Source organism: Myxocyprinus asiaticus, chromosome 13 (assembly GCF_019703515.2).
Source record: "Myxocyprinus asiaticus isolate MX2 ecotype Aquarium Trade chromosome 13, UBuf_Myxa_2, whole genome shotgun sequence".
NCBI classification, from domain to species: domain Eukaryota; kingdom Metazoa; phylum Chordata; class Actinopteri; order Cypriniformes; family Catostomidae; genus Myxocyprinus; species Myxocyprinus asiaticus.
The window spans coordinates 34,099,742-34,120,175 of NC_059356.1; the positions used below are offsets into that span (position 1 = coordinate 34,099,742).

Below are 20,434 nucleotides of genomic sequence, written 5' to 3' on the forward strand. Positions count from 1 at the left end.
TGTTAATATCAACATATACTAATACATTTTTAAAATCAAGAGTTGTATTTGTTAACATTAGTTAATGCACTATGAACATGAACTAACAATGAACAGTTGCATTTTTATTAACTAACATTAACAAAGATTAATAAATGCTGTAAAATATATTGTACATTGTTTGTTCTTGATACCGAATGCATAACCATGCATAACCAAGTGTTACCACTATTCCTTCAATGGGGAAAAAAATGTGGTCCTACAAACCAAAAGGGGAACTTTGTTGGGGTTTATTTTTTTATTTTTTTTAAACCTGCTGATTTTTCACATGTAAATATACAGTTTTTGTGACTGGTATTTTTGTTCGATTTGAGTCATTTTATGGGGATTTACACTTTTTAAATTCTCAGAAAATACATAAATTATTTATTAATTTATTCTTGAGCAATTGAGGTCTGCACCCTTCCAAAAAAAAAAAAAAAAAAAAAAATTACAATGAAATTAAATAAAAATAATAATAATAATAATAATATGCAGTTCACAGATGTCACCACACGAGGGCGCATGGCTGTATTTTATCAGCTCCCTCTCTCTCCTCCAGCGGAGCCTTTGCCAACCGCCCCCTCTCTCCCTCTCCATGCTCCTCTCGCGTCGCTGAGCCACAAAGCGGACTGTTGGCGCACGGCAGTGGCACATCGCCGCTTCAGGGTGAAGATGTTCGGCAGTCTGTGCGCCCGTAAGTTGGCTCGCCGTTCGCGGTCCGCGTTAATAGCCGCGCTGACAGTGCTGCTGGTCCAAACGCTCATCGTGTGGAACTTCAGCAGTCTGGACACGGGGGAAGAGCGCAAAGACAACGGCAGAGAGAAGAGGAACCGAATCGGCATCAACAAAGCCTACAGCGAGTACCCAAAGAGCGGCTTCCAGAGACATCACCAGCCGCCTCTGGGCAAAGCATCTAGTCGACACAAACAACAACCGGTAAGGCGTAACTTCCCCTCGCCATCTCCCTTTCATAGCGCTCCATTCATTCCGCACGGTACGTCTCTGTATGAGTCCGTCATAAAGGGCCCGTTCTCATTAGGGAAGGATGCCTGATCCCCAAACCCAGTGTTCCGGAGTGTTTATCTTCCCCGGAGGTTGTGCGATTACAAACGGACTGTGTGTTTAATTTGAATGTAGTTCTCTATTGCTCTCAGTACACCTCTCGGGTGAGAGGTAACGATCTCACGGTGCATAAGATGCAGTTGTGTTGGATACTTTGTACATCTCATCAGACTTGACTTGGTCAACCCATGCACTAAAACTCTCCCGGTAAATACGAAACGTTCCCGTAACGTTAGTGTATGTTTTTATTTTTTTATTTTTATTTTTTATTTTTCCAAACAACTCCTAACGTTTTTGGAACGTTCTTTTTAGGTATTAATAATAATAAAATAAAAAAGTAGCCTTCTAGAACGTTACAGGGAGTTTTTTGTGTGACAACCTAATAGGTCCTTATAAAGAACGTTATTTAAAGGTTAATTTTAGGTTTTATTTTGCAACATCTCGTCTGACTGGTCGCTGTGCCCACTAAAACTCTCCCATTAAGTTGTTCCCAACTAAAGCAGAACGTTCCGGTAACGTTACTGCTTGGTTCCCATCAGTTAATGTTTTTGGGAATCTACTCGTAACGTACTAGGAACGTTATTTTTAGGTTTTATTAAAAAACATTTTAAATTACGTATTTGTTTTGTGTGACAACCTAATAAGTTCTTATAAAGAATGTTATTTAAAGGTTAATTTTAGGTTTTATTTTGCAACATCTCGTCTGACTGGTCGCTGTGTCCACTAAAACTCTCCCATTAAGTTGTTCCCAGCTAAAACAGAACGTTCCCGTAACATTAGTATTTGGTTGCCATTGGTTAATGTTTTTGGGACTCTACTCCTAACGTTCTAGGAACGTTTTTTTTTTTTTAAACCATAAACTAACCTTCCCAGAACGTTGCAGGGAGGGATTTGTATGTGATAGCCTATTAAGACTTTATAAAGAACATTATCTAAAAGTAATTTTTAGGTCTTATTTTGGAACATCTCATCCGACTTGTCGCTGTGCCCACTAAAACTCTCTTATTAAGCTTGTTAAGAAACAGAATGTTCCCCTTACGTTAGTAGATGGTTTCCATCAGTTAATGTTTTTGGGAAACAACTCCTAACGTTCTAGGAACATTCCTTTTAGGTTTTAATAATAAAATTTTTTTTTATAAGAATTTAGCCTATTTAGAATGTTGCAAGGAGTTTGTGTGTGTGTGTGTGTGTGTGTGAAAACCTAATAAGACTTTATACAAAATGTTATCTAAAGGTTATCTTTAGGTTGTATTTTGCAACATTTTGTCTGACTGGTCGCTTTGCCCACTAAAACTCTTCCATGAAGGTGTTCCCAGCAAATACACAATGTTCCTTAATGTTAGTATATGGTTCCTGTTGGTTAATGTTTTTGTGAAGCTACTCCTAACGTTCTAGGAACGTTCTTTTAGGTTTTTATATTTTTAAACCATAAAATAACATTCCCAGAATGTTGTAGGGAGGTTTTTGTTTGAAAGCCTGATAAAATCTTATAAAGAACGTTATTTATTTGTAGGTTTTATTTTGCTGAATCATATTATTCCACTATTTTTCATGATCACCTTTATTATTTTCATTTGTTTATGGTCATATTTTTCATAAACGTTGGGAGACGTGTTTAATAGATAACAACAACTGACATTAGTGTACTACAGCATTCTATTAAATGTACTAGAAATTAAGATCACCGTGCCATTGTACTGGTGTGCATGCCATCAGTTTTCATGCATTGCATTTCAGATCGTGTTTATATCATGCTGCTTGTGATATGTGCTGCCAGGAGCGATATTGTCATGACCTTTATGAAGACTGAAAGGATAATGATATATAATAGGGTCCCTGTGATCCATAATTACAGTTTTTGTGAAATACGTATTCCTTTATTATTCTTTTATCGATAAGTTTTATACACTGTACAAAAGAATTGTCAGGTAAATTTACTTCATATGGTAACATCTAAATTAAATGTTTTTTTCAAGTTGAAAATATTAATATGACAGAATCAAACTGGCTACATGAGGTAGCACCAGCAAGATTTATATATAAGGGTCAGATAAGGTAGAAATAGCTCCTTAATGTATTAATGCACAGTTGAACTCTTCCTTCGTATCCAGATCTTCTTGTAAAACCTCCCAAAAGTCACTTCAAACCAGACATACTGTATTATTGTATTTAAGTTTGTCGTTTTACATCCCACTGAGATTGTCTTTACATATCAAGTGTCAAACATGACTATTTGTTTCCATCACTATGGCTAAATGTGGTGAGCCAAATAGACAGTGCTTTCGGGCATTTATGCATTTATGTTCATGTTGAGCTGTCTTGGTAGGCAGCTGGTTAGGTTTTGAGACCCAGCCAAAGTGTATGAAATATTTAACTGTTTCTAATTAATTCACATTGAATACCTTAAATGCGCCACATCAGTGATGTATGTAAAGCATTACACCCCCTTATCAGTTCTCCACGTTTTTACAAATTAATTGATGGTAATTATCATGTCGTATCACATTAACATAATGCTCTCTGGTATAGGTTTCCTAATCCTTCTGTCATCAATAGCTGTGTTTAAAAATCCCCCCCCCCCCCCCCATTTAAGACATGATGTCATCCTGATTGTGTTCATGTTGAGAATGTAAATCCTGATAATGTAAAATATGAGGGCTGGAACATATTTTCACTGCAGGCTAATACTAACATCACCATTTGGGTACCATGTGGTACGGTTTCTTTTAATTGCAGAGGTGTTAATTTAGCTTTCTAATCCAGGTGTAATGTAAACTACAGCGAGCCTGGAGCGATGTTCCATCTCATTTAGTCTCTTGCTAATATCCCCACAGACTTGTTGCTCTATCTGTGTCTAATGTGATAATTCTATTCTTCTGTGGTCAAATTTAAGCCTGAAGTCTAAAGTGCATGGCATAATCCCTCCAGCACTAATCGTCAGTGCCTTTGGTCTCTGAATTCTCAGCAGCACTTGGTTTTCAGACAGTTTTGCCTTCAAGTTGTCGCAGTTTGGCAGGAGTGTTAATGTCCAGTGAATGTGTGCATGTCAGCAGAATGGCTCGGTGCCTTGGTGGGGTGAAGTGTGTCCCTCTTCGGTGTTGTCTGCTCTGAAATACTCCCTGTAGAGCAGTCATCCTGTTTAGATTCAGTCAGGGTTATTATAGCTTTGAATTTAAATTGAGTTTTAATTTATACTGTATTTTCAATGTTGTTTCAATTTAGTTTAATTCTGATTAGTTTTCACTCTGACTCTCAGTTTTAGTTCTTTTCAGAGTTTTCTAGTTACAGTATCATTTTAGTTTTTCAGTATCTTTAGGTTTATTTTAGGCCACGCCCACACTAATACGTTTTCTTTTGAAAATGCATTCATTTTGCTATACGTTAACCCCTCTCATCTATACTAGAACGGTGTTTTCATCCTCCGAAAATGATGCATTTGGAAAGGTTCTTCATTACTGGATACTTTGGAAAACTACGTTAGAAATTTTCAAACAAAAACTGATTAGAGTGGATGTGGCCATAGGTTTAATATTTTAGGCCTGCCAAAGTTAATGCATTAAATTATTTAAATATGTTTAACAGTGTTAATTTCTGAGGGCCGTCTAGTGTTATCACTGTGTAGTGGCATTTTTATGTTTAATGAAGTGGGTTGTAAAGGTTTACAATGATATAATATACTGTGTATTAAAAGCTAATAACTTGTTTTGTGGACATTTGTATTTCATTTTAAGTCATTTTTATTTGTATAGCGCTTTTCACAACACACATCGCTTAAAAGCAGCTTTACAGAAAATCATGCATTAACAAAAAAAAAAAATGAAACTGTAATATCTATAAAGTCTTAGAGTAATCATTGTGTAGTTTGATTAAATATGATTGTAAATTGTGTATAAAAATTAAATAATTAAATAATAATTGTATTTAGAACCCCTGTGAGCAAGTTGAAGGTAACTGTGGCAAGGATCACAAAACTCCATAAGATGTTGGTTAATGGAGAAACATAACCTTGGGAGGCTAAATTAATATAATGCCAATATTAGTTATTTGTGTGCAATGCAAGTCATGGTTTAAAATTGGTAAAAAGATTTTTGTATGAACTGTAAGATTAATGACTAATGTCTTTGAAGTTCATCCTGGATTAACTGCCGAAGTTCACATAGATGCATTGTCCTTTGTTAGGCTGATGAAGGCTTTTGTTGGCAATTAAATAATAGTATATGCATTCCATTTCAGGAGTGTAGTCCATCATTAGACAAAGGTGATTCAGACAGAGATCAGTGAGGTGCATCACATTTAAACCGGCAGGTCATTTCGGTGAGGTCAATCATAAGTCCAAGGTTCAGGCAGTGGCATATGAAGTAATTTTTAATGAAGTATTCCATGTCTTATGTTGGTTGGAGTTGGCATCAGTTCATCTCCTGAAGTTCATTGTAATGGACTGAAGTGATGTCTGGCTAACACCGGCTGCATTTAGTCATCATCACTCAGAGACACGTAGCAGTGGAGTCCGACACCAAGCAGGAACGGAGCTGGATCTGGCCGGATCTGGTAACCTCAGGATATGAATCCCGAGGCTGAGACAGGGAAACAAATAGAATAATATTAGCATAGATGCCATTCAATTTTTTGCAGAGATATAGATTATGATAAATGTTTCTGGTTCCTGCAGACCTAATTAAAGCAGCCTAATTGTGAGGTGATGGATAAATTAGGTGTATGGCTGGCTAAATAAATGAGTCTTTAGTCTAGACTTAAACTTAGGGAGACTATTCCATAGTTTAGGAGTCAAATAGAAAAAGGATCTACCTCCTTTTGTGGATTTTGATATTCTAGGAACTATTAACAAGACAGAATTTTGTGTTGATAATGAACGTGATGGAATATAGCATGGTAGAAGGTCACTTAAGTACTGCGGAGCTAGACCATTCAAAGCTTTGTATGTACACTACTGGTCAAAAGTTTTGAAACACTTGACTGAAATGTTTCTCATGATCTTAAAAATCTTTTGATCTGAAGGCGTATGCTTAAATGTTTCAATCAGTTTTGTAGACAAAAATATAATTGTGCCACCATATTAATTTATTTAATTATAAAACTAAAATTTAATAAAAATAAAAAAAGTTTTTGAAATTGATGACTTGGACCAAATAATAAAGAAAAGCAGCCAATTAGTGCCCAAGATAGACGTGAACTCCTTCAATACTGTTTAAAAAGCATCCCAGGGTGATACCTCAAGACGTTGGTTGAGAAAATGTCAAGAGTACATGTCTGCAAATTCTAGGCAAAGGGTGACTACTTTGAAGATGCTAAAATATAACACAGTTTTGATTTATTTTGGATTTTGTGTAGTCACAACATAATTCCCATATTTCCATTTATGTTATTCCATAGTTTTGATGACTTTACTATTATTCTAAATGTGAAAAAAAAAAAAATAAATAAAGAATGAGTGTTTCAAAACTTTTGACCAGAAGTGTAGTTAACAGAATTTTAATACGAAATTTTAACAGGTAGCCAATGTAATGATGATAAAATGGGGCTAATATGATCATATTTCTTGGTTCTAGTCAGCACTCTGGCAGCTGCATTTTGAACCAATTTTATTTTAGTTAGTTATAATGCTCTATATTTAAGTGTTTATCAAATGAAGCTTTTTATAGCCTATATTTTCACCAGATTAAGGATTTATTATATTTCACCAGATGAGTTTTTTTTATTTTTATTATCATTTACAAGATATGAAGTTGGAAACACAATGTGCTGACGGGGCACGTTTCCATATAGTCACATGTTTCTTTCATGCCCTCATTTCAATTTAGAACCCTTGATTTATTTAATCCAAATAATTTGCATTGAAGTGAAGATAGAAATATGGATGAATATTGTCAGTGAGTGATTGTTTTCATTTCATTTATACTGTAGAACCACGTTTAAAAAAAAAACCACTATCAGCACAGATTAATTGGTAAAACCTATATATACCTAATAGTAGAGATGCACCGATCCTCTCCGATACTGACGTTTTAAACGGATCGGGTATCGGTACGACGAGCCCAATCCAAATCCGATACTGTGCGTTAGTCATGTTCGTTACTGTCAAGCTCCAAAAATGACAAAAAGAACCATTAAAACACCATTAAAGTAGTTCTTATGACTCGTGCATTTTATTCAAAGCCACTTGAAGACGTGCAACAGCTCTGTGAATCACAAAAGGCTGTGTTTTATAAGTAAATATATAAAATAAACGCGCAGCCCCAGCGCGTTATTGAATGGCACTGCTCTGTTTACACACGCGCGCCTATTTTTAGCCTTCACGCAGTGAGCAATATTTGAGCACTACTCACAAACTACTCACGAACAACATCTCAGATGTAGATGCTCAAATGTTCGGTTCACTTATAATATGCATTTAGAATGGCACTGGAGGTGCTTTACCAGAATTTGAATAAGAAGCGAATTAAACTACTGTGACCTTTTCTACAAACAGACACATACAGGACTTCCTGGAGAGTTCAGAATGTCAAAATAAAAGCGTGAGGGTTAAAAAGTTAAAGGTGTCACGGAGGCAGAGATATGAACTCAGTAGCAGGGTTTATTGAACAGATGATTGAAACAGTGATGTAAACATTGTGAGTAAATCCAGTTGAGCAGAGTAGCAAACAGCAGGTGAGTAATATCCAGACAGGGTATAGACACGATGAACAGATATCTCACAACAGTCTTATGATACTTGCAGGCAATAATGAAGACACAGGTATGTTTGACATAGTAGAAATGTCTGGAGTCTCAGAGATACTATCGATGAGAAACAGACAAAGAGTGTGTGTGAAAGCGAGGTATATACGCAGTCCTTGATTAGCCACTAATGATATGCAGGTGCGTGTAATCAGAACTCAGGGGAGAGTGAGCACTGTGACTGCAGTGAGAAAGAAAGAGAGAGAGACCGGTGGATCCATGACAAAAGGTGCGATTGAGATATATTACTATATATTACTATTATAATATATTATTATCATTTGTTTACAAATGATAATAATATTTAAGTTGAATGGGTTCCAAAAAATAACTGTGAATGAAAAGTGAGCTGATTTCTTACAACTAAATTGAACAAAAAAGAGATCTGAATCCTTTAAAGTCCAGATACAAGTTGAAAAACAAATTGCAACAAAACAAAAACGGCTTCTTTTCAACTGATGACATACTGGAATTACTGTTACTTTTGCTGCTATATTATCCAGTATACTAGTTAACAATACATTTTTTCTTAATAAGCTATACATTTTTATTGAAATAATGTGTAGTTAGAGGTTTGTGTTTCTTTACATATTAAAGAGTACACCCAATTAGTTCCACACAATAATGTAAAGACATTCTAAACTGATTATGCAAAAAAACAACACTGGTATCGGATGGGGATCGGTATCGTCCGATACTGAGATTTCCAATATCGGAATCGGATCGGAAGAGAAAAAGTGGTATCGGTGCATCCCTACCTAATAGGAATAGTTCATCCCAAAAAGAAATTCTTTCAGCATTTACTCACCCTAATGCCATCCCAGATATGTATAACTTCTTTCTTCTGCTGAACACTAACAAAGATTTAAAAATATCTCAGCTCTGTTGTTCCTTACAATGCAAGTGAATGATGGCCAGAACTTTGAAGCAACTGGAGTCTTTATATGCATTTTGGAGCTTCAAAGTTCTGGTCACCATTCACTTGAATTGTATGGACCAACAGAGCTGAAATATTCTTCTAAAAATCTTTGTTTGTGTTCAGCAGATGAAAGAAAGTCATACACAGCTGGGATGGCATGAGGGCCAGTAAATGATGGGAGAATTTTCAATTTTGGGTGAACTAATCCTTTAACATGGTACAATGTGATAAATGGAACTGAGAGTACATTCTTATTGGTAGCTCAATGTCTAATCATATTAGTCAATATATTAAATAAATGAACACTTAAGGGGTCAGAGAATGTGTCAAACTTTCTGAGTTATGGGCGTTCTAGTTGAGCAGAAGTATGAGGAGTTGTCAGGGCAAAGATTCCGTGTGGACATCTGAGAGTGTGGTGTGTTTGAATGAGTGTTCACTTTCTGTCCAAGAGCAGTTTGAGCCTTTGTTGTATTGATGTTTCATTGTTATAGTGGTAACTATACTCTACCTGGCCACTGTTGACTCAAAGAGAGCCAAATAGATAGGGGTGGGACTCTTCCCTTTTTGTTCTGCACTTTGTGTAACTGGTGACTGCTCTTTAATATCACAGTCAGCTCTTTCAGAACAAATTGTCTCTACTTCTGCCATTTTCTTTATTAAAGAGATGTGAGACATAGATGGCCTCTCACCTTTTATGGGCCTCTTAGACACCTACCTAAACATAGCTCTAGCCTCAGTGTTTGCATGACATTTGGATATTCAGTGATGGATTTTTTTGTTTGTGCACTTTCTACCTGAAACTAAAACTGGAATTTGCATTGCTTGAGGAAATGGAGATGTTGGTGCAGTGTGTAATTTCTTTGCCATAAATGTAATGACTGTTTTTCCAAACACTCTCCTTTGTCCACCAATGTTTGGACAAACAGGTAGTCCCACTCCCAAAATGTTGCCATTGGTTAATGTTGTGCCATTCATAAATTCAGTTTGTTGCTGCTAGTGGCACAGAAATTACACAGTGCACCTTTAAACAATAATTGATTTGCAAAATGCACAGATTTAAAGAAAGCCAAAGGCTGCAACTGAATGTTATTCTCATCACTGACTGTCGATTGAAACAAATGTCCTTTTTTTAAAATATATATTTTTTATCTAGATGTTGTTGTTTTGTGCATAGTGCAAATTTTTCGTAAGAGAAACTGGTTCAAAGGTTGAACTTAAATTCTGATTTTCAAGTAATCGATTACTCATTTTTATGTGTTAGAGTACTCGACCACAGAATTACTCTAAATGCGCATCCCTAGTCTAAATGTGCTTGCGGTCAAAGGAGCATACTTTGAAAGGCTAAGTGCTCGACAGTGTGTCAGAATGACCATGAGTCAGAACGGCATGCAGAAAAACAAAGAAAGCACACAATCAAAGTGAATGGCGACTGAGGTTCAGACATTTGCTTAATATCTCCTTTTGTGTTTGATGACAGAACAACATCAGGGTGAGTAAATGATGACAGAATTTTCATATTAGGGTGAACCATCTCTTTAAGGCAATTCCACATGTGGTTTACATGTTTTGGAGCTCGCAATAATGCACCAATAAACGTCACTTCCTTCATTGGCTTTAACATGCTCTCATTAGCCAGATGACGCTGCACAGCAGGTGATCGGAACATCACATTTGTCTGGTTACTGCATGTTCTGATTGTCCTCAGGTCAGCCTGTCCCACGTGCTCAAACATTGCTCAGGTCTTGTCGCTGCAGGATGTTCCTGATGCGAGGGGAGTCTGGTTTGATGGTGATCAATCTCATATGTCGTGCTCAGCGTGCGTGTGCGCTGAATGTGAATGTGCTTGTTATCTGCTGACCGGTCGACATCTGAATTAGCGGTGGGCTCCCAGAGGGAGGGGCTCTAGGGGAGTAAGTTTGACATAATTGGTCACATAAACGCAAGCTGCGTTCCAATTCACAGGGTCCCTATGTTGCCTACACACTGAGAAGGGTATATGCTTAGTAAAAAAATTTTTTTAATTGGAATGCCCTGCAACCTTATCAAAAACGAAGTTTATTAGGGGTCCAAGCAGCGAACCCTAATGTGTTTGAACTGATTTTCAAATTCTTCTTCTTATATTTTTCTTCCCTAAAAGTATCTGGGCGTCAAGAACCGTAAGGCTCAAAGGTCTCAAACTTGGTGGGATGGTCCCAAATCCCACCCATTACTCAGGCAAGCAAAATTACACATACCAGACACTATTTGGCGCTATTATAAGCACATTTACGTTTTCACTCAAAACAATGGCAAGAACCTAAACAATGGCAAGAACCTAAGTCCTCCTACACCATTTGTCTGATTTGCAAGAAATTGTCCTTTCTGACCTAAATATATATTTTTTTATATTTTTATATTTTGATTTGATTTGTTTAGCAAATATAAGCTGATTAAAATTGTCGGCTGTGACCCTTAATGACTGATTTCCAATATCTTGTGAGCTTAATGTCCAAACTTCACAAAACTACTCATTGTCACCAGGACAGTCCAAGGACTTATGCCAAATTTAATCAGTTTATTATAATAGGGGGTACTATTTAAATAAAATTAAATCAGGGTTGAGTTTAAGTTTAATGCTAGGACAAATTGGCCTGTATCTTCACAGTGCAATATCCAAACTTCACAAGACTTGGTACTCATAGACACCAGGACAATCTGATAACACATGGCAAATTTCCATCAATTTACAATGCTGGGGGATGCTATAACTTAAGACAATCCTCCAAACTGTTCCAACAAATCTTTTCAAATATATCCAAAATATTTAAAGGATCTGTTCTTTCAAACTTGGCAATTTAGGCCAAATTTAGGCCATTTTTCCAATCCTTGATAATTGCCACTTGTGACTCTACAGTTAAATTATCTTTATTTATATAGCGCTTTTCACAGTACACATTCTTTCAAAGCAGCTTTACATAAAGAAAGTTCTTCACAGAAGGTCAAGATTAATTGGTTTCTAGTATAATTACATTATATACTTGTGTACAGGGTTTGAAATTAACTTTTTGCTTCACCGGGCACTGTGGCTAGTAGTTTCCAAGGTCACTAGCCACTCAACATTTTCAATAGCCAAAATCCCCCGCCTTGCAAAAAGTGATAAAGGTAACTGGAGACCGTAACTGCATGCATTTGTTTGGACATTATTTGAACAAGAATGATATGAGTTTAGCAGGACACAAGCCTAATGATTTAAGTCACCTTTAGAATATCTGAAGGCAAGCATGAACATTTCAATAATTTGTCCATAGTTCATGGAAGTTTTAATTCCTTCATTAAATTTACCATTGTTCTACCACTGTTTAACCATGGCATGTGTAATGATAAGGTCATTAACACAGGTAAGACCATGGGTGGCTCCACAATACTGTGGTTAGGTTTATGTTGATAGTCTTTATATATATATATATATATATAAACTATAGTATTTGTTATTAAAAAACTAATAGCCTAACCACATTTAAAAACCCATAACTACAACTTTCACAGTTATAATAAAAATGAAGTCTAATAGATTTGCTCTAATAGATTTAATATGAATCTATACAAGTTACCAGTTAGTGCTTCTGCAGGAATATAAATAAATAATAATAATTGAAAAAATATATATTTTTGGTAAGGATGATGATGATGTGCATTTTAAAAACTGATCATGTGTATTATTTGTTTCCTCTTTACCTCATCAGTGCAGTTTTTGACTTTGACTTCCTCCATATAGCGCTTTATACTAAAAGGTTCTCTGTAGAATTCAAATGGGCCACATAGGTTTTGTGTTTTCCGCCGACTGCCGCAATATCGAGTGAAGCCCGACTGAATCACGCAAGTATCGTTCTGTGCTGTCCCAGAGCCCTGGCGATCTTATCTCTAGAGCACGCTGATGTGCGCAGTGGCGGTCACGTGAAAGCATGCTTCATTCGCCCCGTACAGATGCAAATTTGCTTTGCCAGCGGCTCCGAGTCGCCTGACATTCATAGAATTTTCTGTGCAGAAAAACCCTGAAAACGTCACCCACCAAAATGACAAGTAAGAGTGATGGAGTTACCGCTACTGCTGATTTTTTTTTTTTTACCTGCATTTGGCGGGTTGGTGGGTGTTAATTTCAAACCTTCTTGTGTAAATACCATATTTCACCATAATTTCATATATATTAATGTAAATAACCTAATACGTCCATGTGCATTTAAATTAAAAATATAGTAGCCTATATTTAAATTAATATAATTTGACAGACTAGAAACCCCCGGATTTCGTTTTTATATGTTTATTTTAAAAATAAATGTGATTTGACTAATTTGTAGTATATATGTATCTTAACTGTTATTTGTCCCATGATCATTATAAATAATGGCATTGTAATGATACATCTCATGCACTTTATACCCACAAACAAAGCAGAATCAAAATTGCAGACCAACTTTTTTATTAATTTTTTGGTCATGAAGTACTTAATGGTGTGTAATGACATGTGGGTATGTTCACCATGTACATGGCTACATTCTGAGATAGTTCACCCTAAAATGCACATTCTGTCATTATTTATTCACTTCGCAGGGCACTATTGGGCAATTTGAACGTACCCACAAACACCAGTGTGGCTCTTGCTCATTAATGGAAGCAGTGTAGAACTGAAACAATGTTCCACAGGAATGGTCTGTATTCTTGAGGTGGATGTACAGTATTGTCTTTCTCTCTGTCTTTTCCTGTCATTGAGTCTCCTCGCGGTGCAGTGCTGACTCACACTTCGTCAGAATGCCTGAGTGTTTACAGACCATCTCTCTGTCTCTACTGCTCTCTCACCCTCTCTCTCACTATGTCTCTTTGTTTCTCCCCACCAGCACTTGATCCAGGCTGGTCTTTGTTTTGCTTGATCATCAGAAGCTGCCCAAGGGCGCTCGTTTGCTCCAGCTTCAGTTGGACAGCTGCCCTGTTAGTATTTCCTCCTCTCCATTAGCTCTTAAACAGGGAGGGAAGTAGATCTCAGGCCTTGTAAAGATTGATGACAGCGAGTCATGAAAGTTGAACTGGATTGTTTTTGCATGGGTTTTGCAAGGCCCTGTGGCCCAAGGCGAAGTCTAGTTTTTATAAGGGAAAATGTTTTTCTGTTCCAGAAGACCAGAGAAGACAGAAGGGAGCACTTTCATCTCTTTCTGACTGTTGCATAATGAACAAACCCAACACCTATTGATTTTGTTTCGCTATGTTAAGCTGATGGTTATCAGAAACAATACCATGATGTACTCTCCTGATGAGTGGGGCTCGGTCCTATTGCCTCGGCAATGACTTCATCTAGTAAACAGAATAAAATGTTTTTCCAAAAATATGTTCTAGTGAGCTGCCTATGTAGGCAGCTTTTTAAAGCATAATATGTGCCACAAAGAGTTTTTAAATACGTTCCAAATAAGTAACTTATGGGGTTCCATCTCTGTTCGGATACTGCCTTAGAAGGCAGTTGCCTATGTAGGCAGAGGGCAACAAGGCAGCTCACTGAGTTTTTGGGCCAGTTTTGTAGTTTATACCATCAGGCACTGTGATAAAGACTTTCTTTTCCTGGCGCAGTCACCATCGTAAAAATGCTTTCAAGCGACTGCAAGTCTATTGTGTTAGGGTAGAATATTTTGCTAGCACTGCTATATGTCCTTTGTAAACATGTCCATAAAAAGTTAGCTAATTGTTATGTAAGCCTGACAACACAATAGTGGCCTGTCACAGATATTGGAAAAACAGCAAACTGGTGCACTGTAATGCTACCATTAGCATAACTGTGGTCGGTTTCTATTCATAAGTGACTAAGTAGGCTGTTACTAGCCCTTAATTCCGTCTCACTCCTGTCATTGTTGGCGCCCATTTGCTATCACTCATTGTGTGGAGATGGGGAGGGGGCAGGGCCAAAGGATGCTTAGAGAGTAGGGGGCAGGTTGATGGGGTGTCATATTGACTGTCTTGTTTGATTCATGTGGGTTTGTGACCTGTATGGGGATAACAGCGGTTGGCATTTTGGCACACCGCCTTTTTAAAAAAAAGCATCAGTGTTACAACATTGCACACACATTTAATTGGCTAAATGGAGACATACCATAGACTTCTTATGTATAATATACAGGCTAATTAAGGCTTTGTATAATTCTAACTCTAACTCTTTTTTGCATTTTTAGTATTAAAAAAAAGGAGTTCTTTAATTACGAATATTTTTTTTCCAAATGAGGACGTCCCAAAATGACTCCAAAGAGAGATTTTGTCAGATTTACCATATTTAATGAGACAGTTTTGTCCCCAAACAGCTATTGAAATGGGGGCATAGACTTCTATTGTTTATAAAGCTAATTACGCTGTAGACTAACCGTAACCAAAACTCTAACCCTAAAAGAACATTTAGACTTTTTTTCTTTTTACTTTTGAGGATGTCCCTGGACAGATTTAGCTCACTCCTGGGTGCAGTTCTGGGGCCAATTTTGTCCCCAAAGTATATAGCTGAGTAAACCCACACACATACAGCTTAAATATTCTGTTACACATTGATAAACAGATGCTTTGTGAATATGAATGTTGTATGTTACAGTTGAACGTGAACTATTTGTGATAAATTGTTGATTGGAAAAAATTACACAAGTAGGTGGTTGAGCAGGAGTCGTGGAGGCGAGGTTGATGCCGCTGATGAAGAGAAGGATTGTGGATTCATGTGAATACACTCAGTGTGAGAGATGGAAAGAGGTGGTCAGGGTGTGTGACCGTGAGTGTTGAGGTGTGTTAGTATGACTGTGCAGCAGTGTGTTGGTCACATGTGGCAGCATGAGACCATGAATGTGGCTTGTGTTACAGCTCAGTCAGTGATGGCCAAAGTAAAATAAACTTTGGCATTCACTGGCTGCTTTTTACAACCACCAACCCGACAGGTAGTGCCCCCTCCACCCCTACCCCTTCCTCTTTCTGTCTTTCTTTCTCTCACAATATCTTTTTCTGTCAGTCTGTCTGTCTCTCTCTTTCTGTCTCACTCAGTACATTTGCATGCACTTTAAAAGTTTGATTTCAGTCGGACTAAAACACTAAAGTATCATGTAAACGCTTTAGTCTGAATTAAATCGTACCAGTCAATTCAGACTAACAGACCAAGACAATGTGATTATAGCTTGGCATCGTCCAGCATGTATACACATTAATCAGACCACAATTGGCCTCTGCATTTCGCACATGCTCTAAAAGACAGAGATAGCACACAAAGTGTATTTAATACTTCCTCAGTTGTTGCCCTCCCTTCAAATATTTAATTACGCAATGTGTCATGTATGCTTCGACAGACGGATGAAGACTGTCATTTGGCTATGCAAAAAACACGCTTTAGCTCGATTATAACTGCACATGTAAACACACTTACTGTCTCTTTCTATCTGTCTGTCTTTCTCTCACTATCTCTTTTTCTTTCTGTATTTTTGTCTGTCTTTCTCTTGCTGTCTGTCTCAGTAGCTGGGATGTGTTTCCACTTGGGATGTGCACGGATAGTCGACATTCCGTTAACCATTCAACACGCCATTATACAAATACCAAAATCACTATTCGGTTATTCTGCAATAGATGTCTTCAACACGACCCATGCTACGTTCTAAAGAAGTTTATGTTGCAAAGATGACTTCATTTGACTTATACTATTAAACATGATTCCAGGTTGTTTTTCACCGAGCAAAGTTTCAGCGCTTGATAAACGGTAAGACAGTGTTTTTCCCTTTTGCTCTGCTGTGTATATTTGCATACAATAATTAGACAAGTTCAGTGGCATTAGATTTTAAACCATTTAAAAATCAAAGCACCCTGAAGAGGTTATATAACCACAGCAGTGTAACTCCACTCACATGATAATACTTACGTTAGCTGCCTCACTGAAATGTGAACCTGCCCGTGCAGAGCGCATATACTGTATATATACAGGCAGTGACAGTTTGATTATATTTGTTTGATTTTAATGTGAGATTTTATCATTTAAATATGTATGTATTGTGCTATGTAGGCTCATAGCTCACTGTGCACTTTATTTGCTGCTATTTTGAGTAGTGTTTGAGAAAATTCTATTGCAATAAATCGCATCCTGACTCCCATCAAAAAAACGATTAATCATTCGTGAAACCTCGCGGTTACCCTAATGTTAAAAACGGTAACCGTGCACATCTCTAGTTTCCACCCATGTATTTTTATGCAAATTTTGGGATATTGCATAAAAAATGCTGTGATAGAAACACCTAGATGTGAATGAAAACTCCAAAATGTGCACAAAAAACGTACACTCACTTGAGATGGATAAACATTTTATTCGAAATGAGAATAAAAAGAAATAATATAAAAAGAAATGCACATAAACTACAATGGAAACACATTTACTAAATATATTCCTATAGAATTTATATAGGAATATACAGTAGATGCACATCAAAAAACAAGCCATGTAAATACATAAATAGCTAATATCATCAATATCATCACATAGTATCTCTAATGCATTTGCAGCTGAAGGCTAGCAAACATGAAGTTTGTCAAAGCTTTTTGTCTGCACGCATCAAACCACAACTAGGAATTAATTACATTTAATAAAAGAGCTTCAGTGGCTTCCATTTTCATTTCTGTTCAACGCCAGTTTGCCCAGAAGTGACGATTTTGTTTTGTTAAATACATGAAATGGATGTGCTTCTTTATTCACAAATTGTTTGTAATTTTTGTATAAATTTAAATGTGTAACTTGCTTGGAAACATGACTACTATCTCTTTTTCTGTCACACTGGCTCTCTTTTTGTCTTTCTTGCTGTCTCTGTCTGTCTGTCTTTCATTGTCTCACATTCTGTGTTCTCTCTCTCTCTCTCTCTCTCTCTCTTTTCCTGTCTCCCTCACACCCTTTAATCACAGTCTTACACATTTAACATATGCACATATGCTGCATTGAAACATATGCTGTAGCCTACACACACACACACACACACACACACACACACTGTTATGTCTGTCCGTGTGTCTGTCTCTCTCTTCCTGTCTCCTCTCTTGAGTGGGTCTCACAGTCTGGTTTCTCCACAGTGTATATTATGTCCTCCGCATTCCTGTGCTGAACATTGGCCAAACCATCTCGTCCATGTATTTCACGGCAACGAGCAGCCACCATAATCCACCCAGCATTAGATAATCATGCTACTCTACAACAGCCTCATTACACACTGCCTAATATCAGCCGCAGATGCAATAACAAATACTTTAAATCCATGATCCCAAGAGTAGACAGAAAGCCCTTTGGTAAGCATCTTAAACTAGTTTTCTGTTTGTTTGTTTTGTCTTATTCAGATAGAAAGACGTCCTGAGAATAAAGTCTGGTGTTTTATGTTTGCATGGGAAATTCCGAGAATTTAAACTACAGTATTCTGTGATTTTCAAGGCCTTGTTTGCAACCGTCTTCTGTTCTCCAATACTTCTCATATCTAATTTTTGCTTTGTATATAGATGCCCCAAATCTAACAATCCTCTTGTCATTTCTGTTACGAAGGAGTATCGAGTGTGGATGTCTGCAAATGTAGACAATGCATTTTATCTGGTAAAAGAGGAGGACAGAATCTAAAGATATTATAATTACACATAGCTTTGTCTACAAGTGAATGAGTGCTCTCATATCACCACCTTTTTCAAGCCACAAATGCCATTTCTCCCATTTCATTATACATTGTGCGTCCCGCGATGGAGACCTAATTAAAGTGTGCTGGAAGGGCATAATTCTAGGCAATGCCTGCTGGGGCTTGTGAATCAAGTCGGCTACATGTGACCAAGACGCAAGCTCTTTCACAGCCCCGGTCACGTGACACTTTTCTTTTTTCTTTTTTTGCAGTGAGTGAGAGAATGTGAGTAAATCACATGCTGGTGTGAATTCCCACCGAGTCTCTGAATGTTCTTTAGTCTGTAGGCTAGGTTATGCTAATAAACTCCCTCTGCCACCCACTGTTATATTCCCCCCTACCCCAGCACGGCAGAGGAGATGGCCCCCTCCCCCACTGTGAATCCCTCCGAACATCAGGTCTGAGCGATATATTGAATATTTACACTATATTCACATTTTCGATTTATAAAATTAAGAAATAACAAAAGCATACACATCCAATTGCAAAAAAGCTCAGTGAGGTGCTCAACCAAAATTGTGAAGAAAAAAATTCAGCACACCACAGCTTCAAGAAATACATAATTTCATATAATCCAACCTTGGTAATTTTTCAAGCTACATGGCTCTTCATGAGACCAGAATAGATGAAGAAAAAAATCAAACTTAAATACCAGGGAATAATCCCTCAATTAGATGAATGGTAAAAGCATCACAATTAAACAAGATGTAAAATTAAGAATCATTGTGAATATTACAAAGATTTTAATGCACATATAACATGTTCAAGTTGGGAAATTAGATTTTCTTTTTCAGTAAATCAGTGTAAAACACATAAAATTAATAACCCTTGTACATATAACATAGATTTTAGTTCGTGAATAACAGATTCAAATTGGTCATTTATATTTTTCTCTGTGAATCAGTTCAAATTAACTGTTTTAGTGAATTCAAAACTCTGATTTAACTATTTGTTTGCATCATCATTCCATAAAGTTAGTGGAAGTCTACACATTGAATTTTTAATTTATTAAAATGTTTTGGTAAATACTGGTTTTTATTACTATTGTGATATTGGTGTATATGAATTAAAATTATTAAGTATAATTCTTCCTTCATCAGTTAAAAAGTAAATTTTAGTGTTTTAGTTCTTATATTATGCATTTTGAATTTGCAATAATGGCTAATTGGCTGAAAGTATGGTTCCTCTGATTAAAAAATAATTATTATAAAACTTCTAAGCCATTTCAGAGCAAATACATAAATATCAAGATATATACGGCATGTTATCAAAAGTTTGAAAAAGTCAAGATAATTTTAGCTATATTGCCAAGCCCTGCTAAACAGCTGGCCCGTGCCTCTCTGATAATCACTCTGGTTGAGCACACAGTGGATGAAAATAAAAAAGGCTGTGATAGATTTCTGCACAGGTATTCGACAAGCTCCGACTGCCCTTGTTGGAAAGAGATCTTGAGACCTCCAAGACTACTGGCTGAAGAGAAAGTTGAAGCTCCCACACAGATGTAGTCAGGGGCCAATCAGAGAAGCATCTGAGCATCTAGGCTGAGACACGGTCTCTTGGAGTGATTAAGTGCAGGCTGTTGTTCAAGGAGAAAGTGTACAATTTACGTGTATTTTCTTCTTTTTTTAAATCCCTTAATCCGACGTCTACTTAAATCCCTGGCGTAATCTTTAGCAATCCCAGAGGGTTAGAGAATACTCTGTGTTGCTAGTGTGTCTTTATTAACTATATGTCTGCCCAGAGCACTAATAGTAGAGCTGTGAAGCTTTGAACACCAATTGAAATTCAGTAACAATATACAAACATTGGGGACATAAAAAGGGGCCTCTTTTTTCATTGTTTGATTGATCATGGCATAATTTTCAGTGGTACCTTGCAGTCCAATTCATCAGAAAGCAGTTTGAGGCAACACTGCACATGGTGACTTTCAGTCCTGGGCAGCACTCAATAGCTGAGAATTATGAATTAGGAGAGAATTAGGGTTTACACAGGACACGTTCTTCCTTTCAAATAGCTAGACAGAGTGCAT

General features: G+C 37.0%; 1 protein-coding gene across 1 annotated transcript in view; it reads left to right on the forward strand.

Moving 5' to 3' along the window:
* Window positions 1-605: 605 nt before the first annotated feature.
* The window catches only part of xylt1 (xylosyltransferase I), a 100,601-nt gene continuing 80,772 nt past the window's right edge, over window positions 606-20,434 (forward strand). Inside the window, exon 1 of the mRNA XM_051713840.1 lies at window positions 606-957. Within this exon, the coding sequence (XP_051569800.1) occupies window positions 694-957 (264 nt within the window). The 5' untranslated portion in view covers window positions 606-693. The remainder of the gene's footprint in view (window positions 958-20,434) is intronic.